At 38.2% G+C, this 15,945-nt stretch overlaps 1 protein-coding gene across 1 annotated transcript; it reads right to left on the bottom strand.

Moving 5' to 3' along the window:
• Nucleotides 1-4,582: 4,582 nt before the first annotated feature.
• LOC136809081 (uncharacterized) lies at nucleotides 4,583-15,240 on the bottom strand. The gene is made up of 9 exons (XM_067065660.1): nucleotides 15,052-15,240; nucleotides 14,002-14,691; nucleotides 13,541-13,697; nucleotides 12,527-12,849; nucleotides 11,151-11,513; nucleotides 10,315-10,534; nucleotides 5,573-9,768; nucleotides 5,162-5,397; nucleotides 4,583-4,766 (listed from the first exon to the last, which is right to left on the bottom strand). The coding sequence occupies exons 1-9, from the start codon at nucleotides 15,238-15,240 to the stop codon at nucleotides 4,583-4,585; spliced, it is 6,558 nt and encodes a 2,185-aa protein (XP_066921761.1).
• Between the last annotated feature and the right edge of the window lie 705 nt (nucleotides 15,241-15,945).

The following is a 15,945-nucleotide window of genomic DNA, read 5'->3' as shown; positions in this document are numbered from 1 at the left end:
TGCTATACTATGCTATACTATCTACTATATGTAGTGGTGCCGTCACCTCGCAAACCTAGTACCCCCCCGGGATTGGAACAATATGATGGTACATATATACAGTAGAGTCTCTATTACTCGAACTTAGAAGGGAATCAAAAATGTTTCGAATTAAGAAGACATTCGAGTTGTAAAGAATGAAAATAGCTTGGTGATATTCTGCAAGAACCGAAAGGATCGTAGAGAGAAGGAAGCATTCGAGTTAAAGAGACTGTACAGATGTTTTTGTTCTCTTTACGTATAGGTAGCATGTATATACAATTGAACATTGGAAATGGAACGACGGCACATATGGTACACTACTACATATACACTACGTATACATATACAATGGAACGTGGAACATGGATCGACGGCACATATGGTACACTACTAACACTACGCATGCATATACATTGGAACATTGGAACATGGAACGACGGCAGTTATGGTCACTGCTAACACTACGCATACATACTATACACATTGGAACATGGAACGACGGCACATATTGGTACACATACTACATATAGTAGATAGTATAGCATAGCATAGTATAGTGTAGCATAGTATAGTATAGTAGTATTGGAACATTGGAACAAGTATTATATAATAGTATGGATTGAATTAGGAGAGACCAGTAATAGGCGGCTTTCTATCCCAAAAGAGCTCATGTCCGCCAGAAGTAGATGCTGTGATGGAGATTCATTTGTAAAAATGGTGAACCATTCGTACGAGAAGATTGTATACTGGAAGAAAAACATGTTTCTTCTTCCAAAAGGTGCTGCTGGTAAACAATACATCCACGAATTAACCAGGCTGATCAACGCATGGGTAGAGAAGTCACCACTGAAAAGTATCGCCCTCAAGACCATCTGATAATGCCAGCGCTTCTCCAACAAAAGCCATCCAAAAAGTCAAAGTCGAATAATTAAAGAAGGATCAACGATTCAAGATCGTCTAAAATCGCCAAAAAAGACTGTGAGTTCGATAAAATCAACATCGAAAAAATTCATTGAGCGGATGTCAAAGGGCAATGTCAATGGTGCCATCAAACTTCTAAGTGATAACATCGTCGATGGTATCGTCCCTTTGAATGATGAGACACTGAAGATACTTCGTCAGAAACATCCTGAGCCACAACAAACTGAAGACGATGTTCTCTTAACAGACAAACCAATCGAAGTCCATCCTGTTATCTTTGAAGAAATTGATGCTGATGCCATTTGTCAAGCAGCAGCAAGAACTAAAGGTGGCTCTGGACCCTCTGGAATGGATGGAAATGGCTGGAAGAGATTGCTGACACCCAAACAATATGATCAAGAGTCTACTGATTTGTGCAAATCATTGGCGAGATTTGCTAGAACTCTTTGTACAGAAATCCACTCTGAAGATTCAATTCAGCCAAACTTAGCCTGTCGTCTTATCCCGTTGAACAAAAACCCTGGCATCCGCCCGATTGGTGTTGGTAAAGTACTCCGACGTATTATTGGAAATCCGGAAAGCTTCCGTCGTTAAAGACGATGTCCTTCAAAGTGTTGGTTCCATTCAAGTCTCCGCTGGTTAAGAAGCTGGATTGGAAGCTGCTGTTCACGCAATCAGACAAATATTTGCCAATGAAGAAACCGAAGCTGTTCTGCTCATCGATGCGGCAAATGCATTTAACAGCGTGAACCGCATGGTGTTCATCCATAATGCCCGTCCTTCTCAACGTTTGTCACCAACTGCTACCAATACCAAGCAAGATTGTTCATCATTGGTGGTGCTGAAATCAAGTCAATGGAGGGAACCACACACGGAGATTCCATAGCAATGTTCATATATGATATTGCTATAATTTCCTTGATCCTGAGAAGTGTCGAATCAATCTCAGCCGATGCAAAGATTGCAGCCTTCGCAGATGATCTTGCTGGTGTTGGCAAGCTGGTTGGCCTTAAGATTCTATGGGATGAAGTCTGCCGACTTGGTCCTAAATATGGATACTTTCCTAAACCTTCAAAGTCATGGTTGATCGTTACACCTCACAATGTTGACCTAGCTCAAACTGTATTCGTTGGTTCAAATATCAAAATCACAACAAATGGACGTAAACATCTTGGCGCAGTTGTTGGCTCTCTTCAATTCCGCAGAGACTTCATGATGGAGAAAATCACTAATTGGTCAAATGAAATCGGAACGCTATCTAACATTGCAAAGTTCGATCCACATGAAGCTTATGCATGCTTTATAAATGGCTACAAGCATAAAATCACGTACTTTATGCAAACAATAGATGGCATTGACGATTTTCTACACCAGCTCGATAACATCATTACAACAGAATTCATACAAAACATCACTGGTGGTATCCAGCCTACAGGCAATGAACGAAAGCTATTTTCTCTCCCACCAAGCATGGTAGGCTGGGAATACCTATCTTTGCTGAGGAAGCCAAGAACGAGTTCAAAAACTCAATTGAGATGACACAAAGTCTGGCTAACAACATAACCAACCAAGCACGATCATATAATCTGGATCAAAACGAACAGCGAAAAATAAAGAACAACATCAAGGCGTGTCGCAGAGATTACCATCGAACGAAGGCAGATCACGTGTTCGAGAACATGACAACAACGCAGCAACGCTTACACGAAATTAACTCGACGAAAGGAGCATCAATCTGGCTCTCGACTCTCCCCCTCAAAGAGGAGGGTTACCAACTCGACAAAGGTGTGTTTTGAGATCTCATCAAGATACGCTACGGGAAACCGCTAAGAAGACTTCCCGAAACATGTTCATGTGGTGCACAATTCGATCTTCAGCATGCCTTATCCTGTAAGAAAGGGGGTTTTGTTACATTGCGTCATAACATCTTAAAAAACATCACCGCCGATCTTCTGACTGAGATCTGTAAGGACGTACGAATCGAACCTCCGCTTCAGACGATCACTGGTGAAGAGATGTCAAAAGGCTCTATAAAGTCAAGATTGGATGTGCGTGCTAGGGATTTCTGGATTCCATATCAGAAGGCATTTTTCGATACAAGGGTGTTTAACCCATTAGCCGGACGTTATGGAAATATGAATATCGAGAAAGCTCACGAAATTAACGAAAAAGAGAAGAAGAGGGCATACAATGAGCGTGTGATTCAGATTGAGCATGGGAGCTTTATGCCCCTCGTATTCTGCTCAAATGGAAGTAAAAGACGCGAATGTAGAAAATTTTATCAGAGACTCAGCCAAATGATTGCTGAAAAGCGTGGAATTAACTACAATGTCGTGACAAATTGGATAAATCGAAAGATTTCATTTGCCCTGAAGAATTGTATTATCATGTGTGTTAGAGGTTCACGGTCATTGAGAGACTAAAACCTCACTGAATCAAATGACATTGAAATTGCTGAAGCAATTTCCAAAATCAATTTTTAAATTTTTATTTATTTATTGAATTTCCCAAACTAGCGATTTTTAAAAGAAGTTTATTAGAATTGTTTCATAGCGTACCGGGAATGCCTCCGGCTTTTATTATTGTATAAGTTAAGATAATATATTCGACCACATTTGAAAATAAACAAAAGACAAACTTTTTCTCCTGTTTCGAACGCGTTATTTTATTAAAACAATCGAGGGGAAAGAAAATGAAAAAAGTATGGAAAGATAAAGACCGAAGTCTGAAATCAGGTGCGGTACCTAGAGTACGCATCCACTGCTAACCACGATCATCCTGTCATCTTCCCAAAAGAAGAGGAGTAGTGTTGGCCTGACACTATACAGAAGTGATAAGAAAAATAAATGAAAGAAAGCAAAAAGAAGAAAACGAAGAAAGTACAAGGATACACCTTTTCGATCGTAGCCACCAATTTCAACACGGACATATTGCCCACTTTATCCCACTATACTACTTATCCGTCCCAGTCCTTTTTTTGCACCTATATACAATAGGAAAAATGTGTCAAAAAAGGATTGGATCGAGTTTAGGGGGATAGTTAAATAACTAAATAGCACGCGCCCGACCGTGCGACTACGGTCGATTAGGTGTATTTCTGTAACATTACCATAGTTAATAGTTTAGTAATTACATTTGGGAATCATGTAGAAGATTTCTTTTGAAAGAAAATCATTTCAATTACACTTGGAGTTTTCTGGGGAATTCGTCAATAGTAAACATGTATATTGATACAGTCTAGACATTAATATGGTAATATTTGCTCTTCATCTTTGATTCTTTCTACATTGATTAGATTGACACATGCTCGATAAAATTTAATTACTTGGTCCTCAGAGGTTGATACATTTTTTGAAAACGTTTAAAACACTTCCTTTTCATGAACAAAAGAAAAAGAGCGAAAAAAATTGATCGACACTTTTTTCTCAGAAGTGACGCTTTTTCGAAAGAGAATTTTTCGAATTTTCTTCAAAACTTTTGAACACGTGAAGCAAAATAAGATAGCTCAAAATTTAAGTTACCTTTTCTCCTTTCTGATGGTAAATAGTTTAGATCTATAAATTCTTTTAGTTTTCTCGCGATCTTAATTCAAACTTGTACAAATTTTTTGAAACACCCGATAAAATGTTTATATGTAAACTTACTTATTTTTGATTTCAAAAGCCATTTTGGCCATTATTTGAGGTTTCAATTGCAAATGATCACCGATCATTTCGAACTTCACCGTGTCTTCACCGAGACATGAAAACAAGAGAGGCTCCAATACTTCACTAGCCTCTTCCACCAGAATGGCAAATGGTTTGATTTTGCGGATGGATTCCAATCTTAAAACCAAAAAGATATTATAACCCTTTCGCTTTAACAAAGATTTATTTTTAGAACGGTATCATACTTTTAACTCTTTGAGTATTTTTCTTAATGGGGGAAGCATCTTGGGAGGGGACTCGACATTAACAAGTGCTATGCCCTGCTATGACCTTGAAATTTTGACCAGTAGTGGATATGGTTTAATGATGTAATGAACCCTTGAACCCATTAAAGACTAAAATAACGTCCATTTTTCGTCAATTTAATTTGAAGCTAGATATTATGAAATACATTCATAACTTTTTAAACCCAACTGATAAATGCTTGAAAAAGCAAGAAATTTTATGTATTGGAAAAATTTCTCACTCCATTAAAAGTATAATTAGCCAAGTTTAATGAAAATGATACAAACCTTCCAATACATCCAACCATGGTTCCACCAATGACAGTCTTGCTTTCGTAGACACGTGACTTTGCTCGAACTTTCGATTTGTGGTATTCTTCTCTTGCAACTTCTATCTCGTAGTTTCGTTTCACATTTAATATTGCTAACAATTCTTTGTATTTCTTCTCTAAAAGAGATGCTTGTGCTAAACGATCTTCTGTATTCATTTCCCATGACCATTGAGAAACGGGAATCAATTTGACCTGATTAAAAAGTTTAAACGTCATGCTACATGAATTTATAGATTCATATAGAATATCATTTGATTTTTAAATATGTGTTCTGTTAAAATAATGATAGTGCAGTGTTTCTCAATGCATTTTGTAGATACAAAAAACTCAAAGTACTATTCAAAATTCAAAACAAATGACGTTATACCTTTACTTCTTGTTCATATTCATATTCAGTTGCAACCAGATCTTCATCTTCTTTGTTTTTATCAATTTCTTCTTCTTCTCCACCACCAAGATCTTCTCGTTCTTCCATTCCCAACACATCTTTCATATGCTCATACTGATCGTCATAGAAATCATCTTCATCGTCATGGTGACGCAAGTCTTCATCTGGAACTTGTTCTGTGTAAGTGTCACGAAACTCGTCGTCTTCACCATCAATCTCTTTATTTTCTTCATCCTCTTCACTTTTATTTTTCATAGATGGAGAAGATTCAGAGGATGTAACTTCAGCATTAGATTCCTCTTCTTGATTATCTTTTTCAGTAGATTCTTTCATCGCATTTTCAGATGCTTCCATGTGATTAGAGACATTTTCCTTGCTATCTCCAGACAATGAATTCACTCCGGGGAATTCCAAATCGTCTGTTTCAGATTCAGTTGCTTCTCCGAGATGTTTGTATCTATCCAAATGACCCCTGCAATATACATGACCGGGAAGTAATTTTCCTTTGCATGATTTACCTGTGCTACTCTTCGCTTGGCACTTCGTGTAAGACTTTTTCACTTTTGGCTTTGGCTTTGGTTTGTGATTTTCGCAATATGGCTCACCTCTTGACACCACAAACTGTGTGCACTTTTTGTCTTCCTCTATGGCCTGACATATTGAAAAAGCATGCTCTTGACAAAGAAAAGTCTCAGGAACAACCTCGTTTGAGCAGAAGTCTTCATCAATCATTGCAGTACATAGTGGGTGGTCAGTACACGTGTTCCTTGGTTCTTTGTCTTCAGCAGCATTGGAAACTTTGTCTGGTGCATTTTGAACGCAAACAAAACAAGCATGGTCTTCACAAAAGATCTGTGGTGGATTCATTTTATTATTTTGTTCATTCTCTTCACTTTTATTTTTCATAAATGGAGAAGATTCAGAGGATGTAACTTCAGCATTAGATTCCTCTTCTCGATTATATTTCTCAGTAGATTCTTTCGTCGCATTTTCAGATGCTTCCATGTGATTAGAGACATTTTCCTTGCTATCTCCAGACAATGAATTCACTCCGGGGAATTCCAAATCGTCTGTTTCAGATTCAGTTGCTTCTTCGAGATGCTTGTATTTTTTCAAATGATCCCTGCAATATGCATTACCGGGAAGATATTTTGCTTTGCATGGTTTACCTTTGCTACTCTTCGCTTGGCACTTCGTGTAAGACTTTTTCACTTTTGGCTTTGGCTTTGGTTTGTGATTTTCACAATATGGCTCACCTCTTGACACCACAAACTGTGTGCACTTTTTGTCTTCCTCTATGGCCTGACATATTGAAAAAGCATGCTCTTGACAAAAAAAAGTCTCAGGAACAACCTCGTTTGAGCAGAAGTCTTCATCAATCATTGCATTACATAGTGGGTGGTCAGTACACGTGTTCCTTGGTTCTTTGTCTTCAGCAGCATTGGCAACTTTGTCTGGTGCATTTTGAACGCAAACAAAACAAGCATGGTCTTCACAAAAGATCTGTGGTGGATCCATTTTATTATTTTCTTCATCCTCTTCACTTTTATTTTTCATAGATGGAGAACATTCAGAGGATGTAACTTCAGCATTAGATTCCTCTTCTTGATTATCTTTTTCAGTAGATTCTGTCGTCGCATTTTCAGATGCTTCCATGTGATTAGAGACATTTTCTTTGCTATCTCCAGACAATGAATTCACTCCGGGGAATTCCAAATCGTCTGTTTCAGATTCAGTTGCTTCTTCGAGATGCTTGTATTTTTTCAAATGATCCCTGCAATATGCATGACCGGGAAGCAATTTTCCTTTGCATGGTTTACCTTTGCTACTCTTCGCTTGGCACTTCGTGTAAGACTTTTTCACTTTTGGCTTTGGCTTTGGTTTGTGATTTTCACAATATGGCTCACCTCTTGACACCACAAACTGTGTGCACTTTTTGTCTTCCTCTATGGCCTGACATATTGAAAAAGCATGCTCTTGACAAAAAAAAGTCTCAGGAACAACCTCGTTTGAGCAGAAGTCTTCATCAATCATTGCATTACATAGTGGGTGGTCAGTACACGTGTTCCTTGGTTCTTTGTCTTCAGCAGCATTGGCAACTTTGTCTGGTGCATTTTGAACGCAAACAAAACAAGCATGGTCTTCACAAAAGATCTGTGGTGGATCCATTTTATTGTTTTCTTCATCCTCTTCACTTTTATTTTTCATAGATGGAGAAGATTCAGAGGATGTAACTTCAGCATTAGATTCCTCTTCTTGATTATCTTTTTCAGTAGATTCTGTCGTCGCATTTTCAGATGCTTCCATGTGATTAGAGACATTTTCTTTGCTATCTCCAGACAATGAATTCACTCCGGGGAATTCCAAATCGTCTGTTTCAGATTCAGTTGCTTCTTCGAGATGCTTGTATTTTTTCAAATGATCCCTGCAATATGCATGACCGGGAAGCAATTTTCCTTTGCATGGTTTACCTTTGCTACTCTTCGCTTGGCACTTCGTGTAAGACTTTTTCACTTTTGGCTTTGGCTTTGGTTTGTGATTTTCGCAATATGGCTCACCTCTTGACACCACAAACTGTGTGCACTTTTTGTCTTCCTCTATGGCCTGACATATTGAAAAAACATGCTCTTGACAAAAAAAAGTTTCAGGAACAACCTCGTTTGAGCAGAAGTCTTCATCAATCATTGTAGTACATAGTGGGTGGTCAGTATACGTGTTCCTTGGTTCTTCGTCTTCAGCAGCATTGGCAACTTTGTCTGGTGCATTTTGAACGCAAACAAAACAAGCATGGTCTTCACAAAAGATCTGTGGTTGATCCATTTTATTGTTTTCTTCATCCTCTTCACTTTTATTTTTATCCATTTTAGCAGCGTTGCATACCTCTTCTCCTTTGTATTTGCAAGCATGGTTTTCACAGAAGAATTGCTTTGTAGTCAGACGAAAGTTATTGCAAATATACTTACCTTCTTCCTCAGTAACATAAACGCACATATGCTGCTTGCAATAAACAAAACCACTTTTAAAAACATCTTTAGAACAATCATCCATGCCACATTTCGGTAAAGGATTTTCTCCAACGATCCATTGAAACAGAATCTCAGGAATAGGTATATTAGTGTGTGCAACTCTGGACGAAAGTGCTTCAACGTTCTTCTTCTCCAACTGTAGATTTCCAGATGTCTTTCTTTGGCCAGTTTCCGTGTTATTTTGATGATTTATAGGAAACAGATCATTCCAAAGGTTGGTAATGTTGCAATCACTGTATCCAGAGTCTTCAGATTCAGCATCTGATTCTACATCTTGTTCTTCCTTCTCCAAGAAGCTTTCAATCTTCTGCACACGAGCAATGACGTTGCATAGATAAGTTGCAGCAGCGTAGCTTGCTTTCTTCTTACTAGCCACTTCCGCATTTGAAGTTGGTTGTGAATCCTTCAGAGCCTGATGTTCACTCAATGGGGACAAATCATCTTTGATCTGTTGATAGATAGTTGTCTGCTGATATAGACTTTTCAGCGTGGTTTTATACTGCTGGGTATCATTCTTGTAACTTTTTTGATTCTTCTCTAGATAACGAGAAAGCTTTGGATTCTCACTCGATCCAATCCTTAACAAAGATGACATTTCACCTTCTGCTTTCAATAAATCAACAAGGAATTCATCAATGGCGTGATTTTTGTATGACAAAACCAAAATCGGCATCTCTGAAACATGTTCTGAGAACTTAATCCATACTTGACGGATCATAATCAAGGCACGGACAATGACGACTCCGAGATACGATTTGCCTGTCCCCGGTGGCCCTTGTGTTAAATGAACAGGTTCTACAAAAGATTCGATGAAGCTTTTGAGCTGCTCACGATCAAGCGTTGTTTCTTTCATCAAACGATACAGCTGTTGTTTAAGAAGCTTGAGATCTTTCTCTGGGGCATCTCTCCTGATTTGAATCAACGGCTCCAACTTGCTTTGATCAACCATGAAATCAACAAGTTTGTCAATGCTTGGCATCTGATATGATTTATTTTCATCTGTTTCACTATCATAATCACAATCAGAAGAAGAAATTTCACCAAATGAATCCCTCCGAATATGCCGTTTTCTGGCCGACAACTTTCGGAATTCTTTATCGAAGTCGATGGGTGTGGTTGTGCCATTGACTGAAATATTCAACAAGGCACCTGAAAAGGAGAAAGATATAAGTGTGTTGTTGTTATTCTTCGATTGAAACACGAACGCAAACGAGAACGAGAACGAGAACGAGAACGAGAACGAGAACGAGAACAAGAACGAGAACGAGAACGAGAACGAGAACGAGAACGAGAACGAGAACGAGAACGAGAACGAGAACGAGAACGAGAACGAGAACGAGAACGAGAACGAGAACGAGAACGAGAACGAGAACGAGAACGAGAACGAGAACGAGAACGAGAACGAGAACGAGAACGAACGAGAACGAGAACGAGAACGAGAACGAGAACGAGAACGAGAACGAGAACGAGAACGAGAACGAGAACGAGAACGAGAACGAGAACGAGAACGAGAACGAGAACGAGAACGAGAACGAGAACGAGAACGAGAACGAGAACGAGAACGAGAACGAGAACGAGAACGAGAACGAGAACGAGAACGAGAACGAGAACGAGAACGAGAACGAGAACGAGAAAAAGGAAGGTAGTTGAATTTCCATTAAAGATAGAAACACGGTAGAATAGAATTTAACATACCGTCATTGAAAGGTAAAGTCGACAGTAGTTGAAGATCTTCTAACGCTTTCACCACTGGAATATGTTCAGGTACAAAGGTCTTGCAATCGATGACTACCACATGATCACCTGCTCTCAACTCATTTTCATCGTCATCCTTACTGTCACGTAAATCAGACACTACCATCTGGCCACCCTCTCTTTTCTTGAACTCGTCTCTTGGATCCCCAAATTGTTTTACCTGATAAAAGATTGGATGAAAATGTACTTTTTCATTTTTAAATCGGTACTTTACTTTTCTTTGAGTGACTTTTTAGAATTTTGTCTTAGCAATTACTGCACTAAACCGCACTAAACTAGAATGGTGCTCATCAAGAGGTCTATGTAAGGCGTGAGTAATCATTAGTATTTTAAATTCTCCAACTGAGATAGGGCCAAACTCCACATGCAAAGAATTTCTGACTACTTGTATCTTTGGCATCTAAAGCTTAAATGTTTGCTCTATGGAAGAGCCCAAAGATCTATAAATCTTGAAAGGTTGAATCTAGCAAATATAAAGGCGTTATATGTTGGACGGAGGATCGAGACAAAAATAACATTAGTTGCTAGGCGCTAGTGTGCAAAAACTTAATTGACAAATCTCAGAATAGGCTTTAACATATTAAGATCCTATTTAAAGCTCAAGGTTTGCCATAACCAAGAAGGAGAAAAAAAGTTCATTAACGAGAAAAACCTAGTACTTGAACATGAAAACAGATTTTTTCGATTTTTTGCGTGGAATACAAAAATTGAGGGGCTAGATAAAGGTAAAAAAAGTAAGTAATAATTAGCGAATTGACATTATAAGTTTGTCTCACCTCAGCCCAAATGATACGATCATCTTTTTTCAGTTGTGTATTTCGATCTTGAACTTTAACCACAGCTACTAGACATGACACTTTTAATCTGCTTGTGGATTTCCAATGAATTCGCTGTTGAGGTGGTTTACGGCAATCCATGCCAAATAAGTAAATTCGACCCTCGAAATCAACAGATTTGACGGTAAAATCGTAGATGTTAGTAGATGCCATTGGGCCTTTAGGACCAATCAATTTGTGTTTTGCACTTTTACAGCATCGATCACATAAGCCGCCTTTATGTCTGGTGTTTTGGCACACAAAGGAGACAGAATATGTTTCGCAGCTTCGACAAATTTCAGTTCCATCTACTTGCCATAAAACCTGTTTAATAAAAAATTTAGCTTTATTTGAGTGTTATTATTATATATATTGTGTTTAATATGCCGGGCTGGGGGCAAAAATTGGTGCTGGGTATGAAATGACAAGGGTCGGTTTTTCACCTTTCAAAATCTCTCTAAGGGTTACAAAAATGATATTATATTTTCTGAATTCCCTTCTCATTCCGACATTACTCAGGGAACATTTGCATTAACATTAAGAGTACGTTCGATAAATAAACCGGCATTCGCAGGGGTAATTTGGAGAGCGGATTTCAAAAGCATAAATTTAGTATTTGGGATAATCATCTGTTCACACCTTCGAGTTTTTATTTATATGAATGGTAAAAGGTGAAAGATATGGATTTTAGATTTAAAAAATTAAAATTATAGTTGACCGCCTGAGGACAGTTTTAACAGTGTATATACCTTATCGGCCAAAACTTAGTCGTCCCTAAGTAACTAAATTTGGGCTTGGTGACTAGAATTAGGACCGACTAAAAATTAGGACTGACTAAATATTTAGAAATGGCCAAAACTTAGTTATTAGTCGGCCCTTAGTGACTAAATTTTGACGAGGAGACTATTTCAGGAATCTCTGACAAAAACTCCATTGACGGTAATTCGATACTCTTTTGACGATGTGATAGAATTGAGTACCCCTTTGAATCCCAAAGGATCAACGAAATAGATCGAGTTGAGGACATATTCGAGGTGCAGAGGTTTATGTTGAAGAAGTTTCTTTATTTAAGTTTACAAGGAATGTTACAAGGTGCTCGATGTATTGAGTCTCTACTGCATTAAAGGTTCCAAAAGATTTATAGGTCTCGAGGGATAAACAAGATTAGGTTGCAAAACCAGAAAGGCAATGGCTTGAACTCAGCTACTGTTAAGAAAAGTCATGATGGTTTTTTTCGATAGCTTATTGTTTCTGATGCTCCGAGCAAAAAATCCAAAATCCAAAAGAATAATATTACTTTTCTTCAATAATCTTTTACAAAGATAATGATTTCTTACCGTCCCACACTCTTTATTATTGGAACCAGGTGCCCGACATTTCGGGTTCAATGCTTTGTTACCATCTTCGAACGTCAAACCGATCCACAGCCGACAGACCGTATCAAAATAATCCTTCTTGTCTGAATAAACGCCTTCAGAGGTCTTATCACCAGGAACTTTCATTTTTGGGAGATAATTTGGCTGAAAATATTTGGGATTTGATAACCATTCAACTGTAGCATTTTCCCAACGTGATATTTCTGAAGCAGTCTTTCTTTTGTCTTTTTTCTTTACATCTTTTCGCGCTTCTTTAGTTGATGTTTTTATCTTAATTGTCCAATCTGATGGAAGAAGAGCAACAGGTTAGAATCATCGGAAATGAAACGTTAGAATATATCTTTGAAGAGTCGTTAATTAGCTAAAGTGTATAGGGTGAAACCTCTTTATCTGGAACCAGATGCAGAAATTTCCAACTGACACGCTAAAGCTCTCAAATTCGGAAACATTATTATCTGAAGGGTTAAGTTTAAAAAATTTTTCCACACTGTGTTAAGGATTTTGCAACGGGATTCGGCAAATTACTGACTATCATTTCTCCGAGATTTCAATTTAGAGCTTTAGCGCGGGCGGCATTCAACCCGCCATTAGATAAGTCAATCATGTATAAGGTGGAACTCTTTTCCTCACTGGTAATAAAAATGTGTGTCGAAATTTCAATTGGGATCGAAAAGCTATTGTTTGTCAAAAACCCCATATAAATAGTTTTCGAGTGAATTTTTTTCAATTCAATTTTCAAAGGAGGTTAAAATAATAAAGTGCTTTCCAAAAGATTGGGGGACGATTTTATAGCTAATTTTCTTATGGTGAAAAAATTCCACCGGGTCTGACACAAGATGTAGGGTGGTACTATCAAAAATATATAAGAGGAACCCAACTCTTGATAGGTCTATGTTTATGGATGAGTACTGTTATAAGTTGAGTACTACCTGACACTTTAAGATGCAACTGCATGAAAAATCCTGAAAATAATACCTTTTTCTAGATTCTCGATCATATCAATTATTTTGGCATTCTTTTCTCGATGTTGTTTGTGAGTTAGGTCGATCAATTTATTTACTATGTTCAGAATGCCACACAATTGAGATTTCACTTCACTATGCGTTTCAGGCCATTCGATTTGAAGAAGCCGCTAAAACGAGAAAATGTGCTATTGGTAAAATTGCAAGATATTTCTTCAATGAAAAAAAACACAAATTTAATTTAGAGTTTAGAACATTTTGAAATAATGAATGAAGTTGATCTTTTTCTTCTTCATTCTCAATCCTCATTTTCTGATTTTTAGGATTTTTTTCTTTCTCGATGATATTCCGCTCTTGCATATCTTTTCAACGAGCAAGAACCCACTATTCCATTCATTTGCTATCAAAAATTACAGTCTTTTTTGTCTCCGTTTCAGATTGCATTGAGACGGACTTTTTAATCAGTTACCTTACCTCAACAAAAGACAAGACTTTTTCGATTTGAACAATTGATGATTCATCATAGCAATCCTCCTTGTTTTTTGTTTTTGCGTGATGTTCGACATATATGTCGACAATTTCTTTACAATGCAAAGCCATTGGAGGTTCTTCAAACTCGAAGGTCACTCTCAGTTTTGCCATTGTGGTAATTAACGTCTCAATCTGGTGAATCTTTAACTGCTTGTACATTTTGAAGGCTCGCCAATAAATAGAGGTGTTTTGTTCGATCACACTTCCGATATTTTTGGCTTTGGCTAAAAGTTGGATGAAATTGACCACTTTCTTGATACTGTCTGTATCTCTTCCAGCAGGGTTGCTTGGCGCAACATTCATTGACATGTTACCACCCTTGCTAATCGATCCAGCCTGTTGACTTCCACCACCTTGGTTAAATCCACCTCTGTTACCCCCTCTTCCTCCTCTTCCGCCTCCTCCTCTACCACGGTACCTAGCACTGCCAGGTTTTCCTCGGTTGTTTCTACCACCTTGAGGTTGAGTAGTAGCGTTGGAACTCTTCGGCCCATTACAATTGAAGTAATCAGTTATCCATGAAAAGTTATTTCCACCACAATTAGGACAAAGCCAGTCTCCAGGACGATTTCTTCCACCTCCACCTCGCAATTGACCACCTTGGCCACCACCCGTTTTCTGGCTACCTTGATTCTATGAAAAATGAAAAAAATCAATTCCTAGAAGGACAACATGTGGACTAGCTTCATTTTGAGAATGAAACCAACTGACGTCGGACAATAGACCTTGTTTGATAAGTAAGCAGCATTAAACTCCAATAAAGGAGTAAGGTCAGTAATGCATCAAAGTCGAGCCTGCAAACTTAGAAAAGAAGTGTTTTTATAGCAAGGCCAAGAGAAATTACCGGAAATGTGAAAATTTGACTTACTTACCGCCGTGACTTTAAAAACTTTTTTTAAATAATTTGACATAAAATATAAAAGATAAGAAGATGCTTAAAGAATCAATACTTTCTCTATGAATTTTACCATTACCAAATTTATTAGCTATTACCTGTGGGCTTCCACCAAGAATACTAGCTCCATTCAAACTTGTGTTACTTCCATACAAATCATTGTTAAGACTCTTGTTGGAGCCTCTGTAGCTTGTGGCTCCACCACGGACACCTCTGCCACGCCCTCTGCCACGCCCTTTTCCTCCGCCCCTACCACGTCCCCGTTCACCTCTGCCTCTATCGTTCATTACCTAAAAAACGTTTCAATTAAGCTTCTGTTAATATTTATATCCTTGCTTTATGTGCAGGGTGAAAACGCCCGGTCCGTAAGACATCATCGTATCTTTACACTTATATCTAAATATTCCTAAACAATCTCGTTTGAGGTTCACTTCGGGTTCAGTGTCAGCACCTTGATAAAATTTGCCTTGTTGGTTAACTCGTTCAATACCAAGCCATTGAAGAATTAACCCTTATTCAATACCAAGCCATTGAAGAATTAACCCTTATAAAGGAATGGAATTTTATTGAAAATTTAACTTTCAGGCCTTCCCGCTGGTTTTAAGTTGTATACCGCGATTGAATGCTACAGGCTTCATCGGGCAACCTAGTGCAAACCCCGCCACTTTTGCTGACTTTAGTAAGGCTCCAAGCAACACCCCCTATCACAACGTTACACTAAACCGAATTTTTCATCACGCAAAAAAAGCCCCTATCGCGCTATCACCTAATCGCTAAGGGCCTGCTTCTACGCATCAATCATTTTTTGAAGGATACTCAAGGCCGGTCTCCACTTTCGCGCGAAATGGGCGACATTTTTTTTCTTAACCTTTTTTGCCTGAAGAAAAGATTACGTCGTAAAAAAGTTTTACGCGAACAAAAAAAAGTTGAAGGAAGTTCTACTTTTTTCACCCGTTAGGTCAATTGGATTGCTTCATTTTTCAACCGATCAA

This window comes from Clytia hemisphaerica, unplaced genomic scaffold (genome assembly GCF_902728285.1).
Source record: "Clytia hemisphaerica strain Z4C2 unplaced genomic scaffold, Clytia hemisphaerica genome assembly, whole genome shotgun sequence".
NCBI lineage: Eukaryota > Metazoa > Cnidaria > Hydrozoa > Leptothecata > Clytiidae > Clytia > Clytia hemisphaerica.
This window is presented reverse-complemented; position numbering and strand designations above follow the sequence as displayed.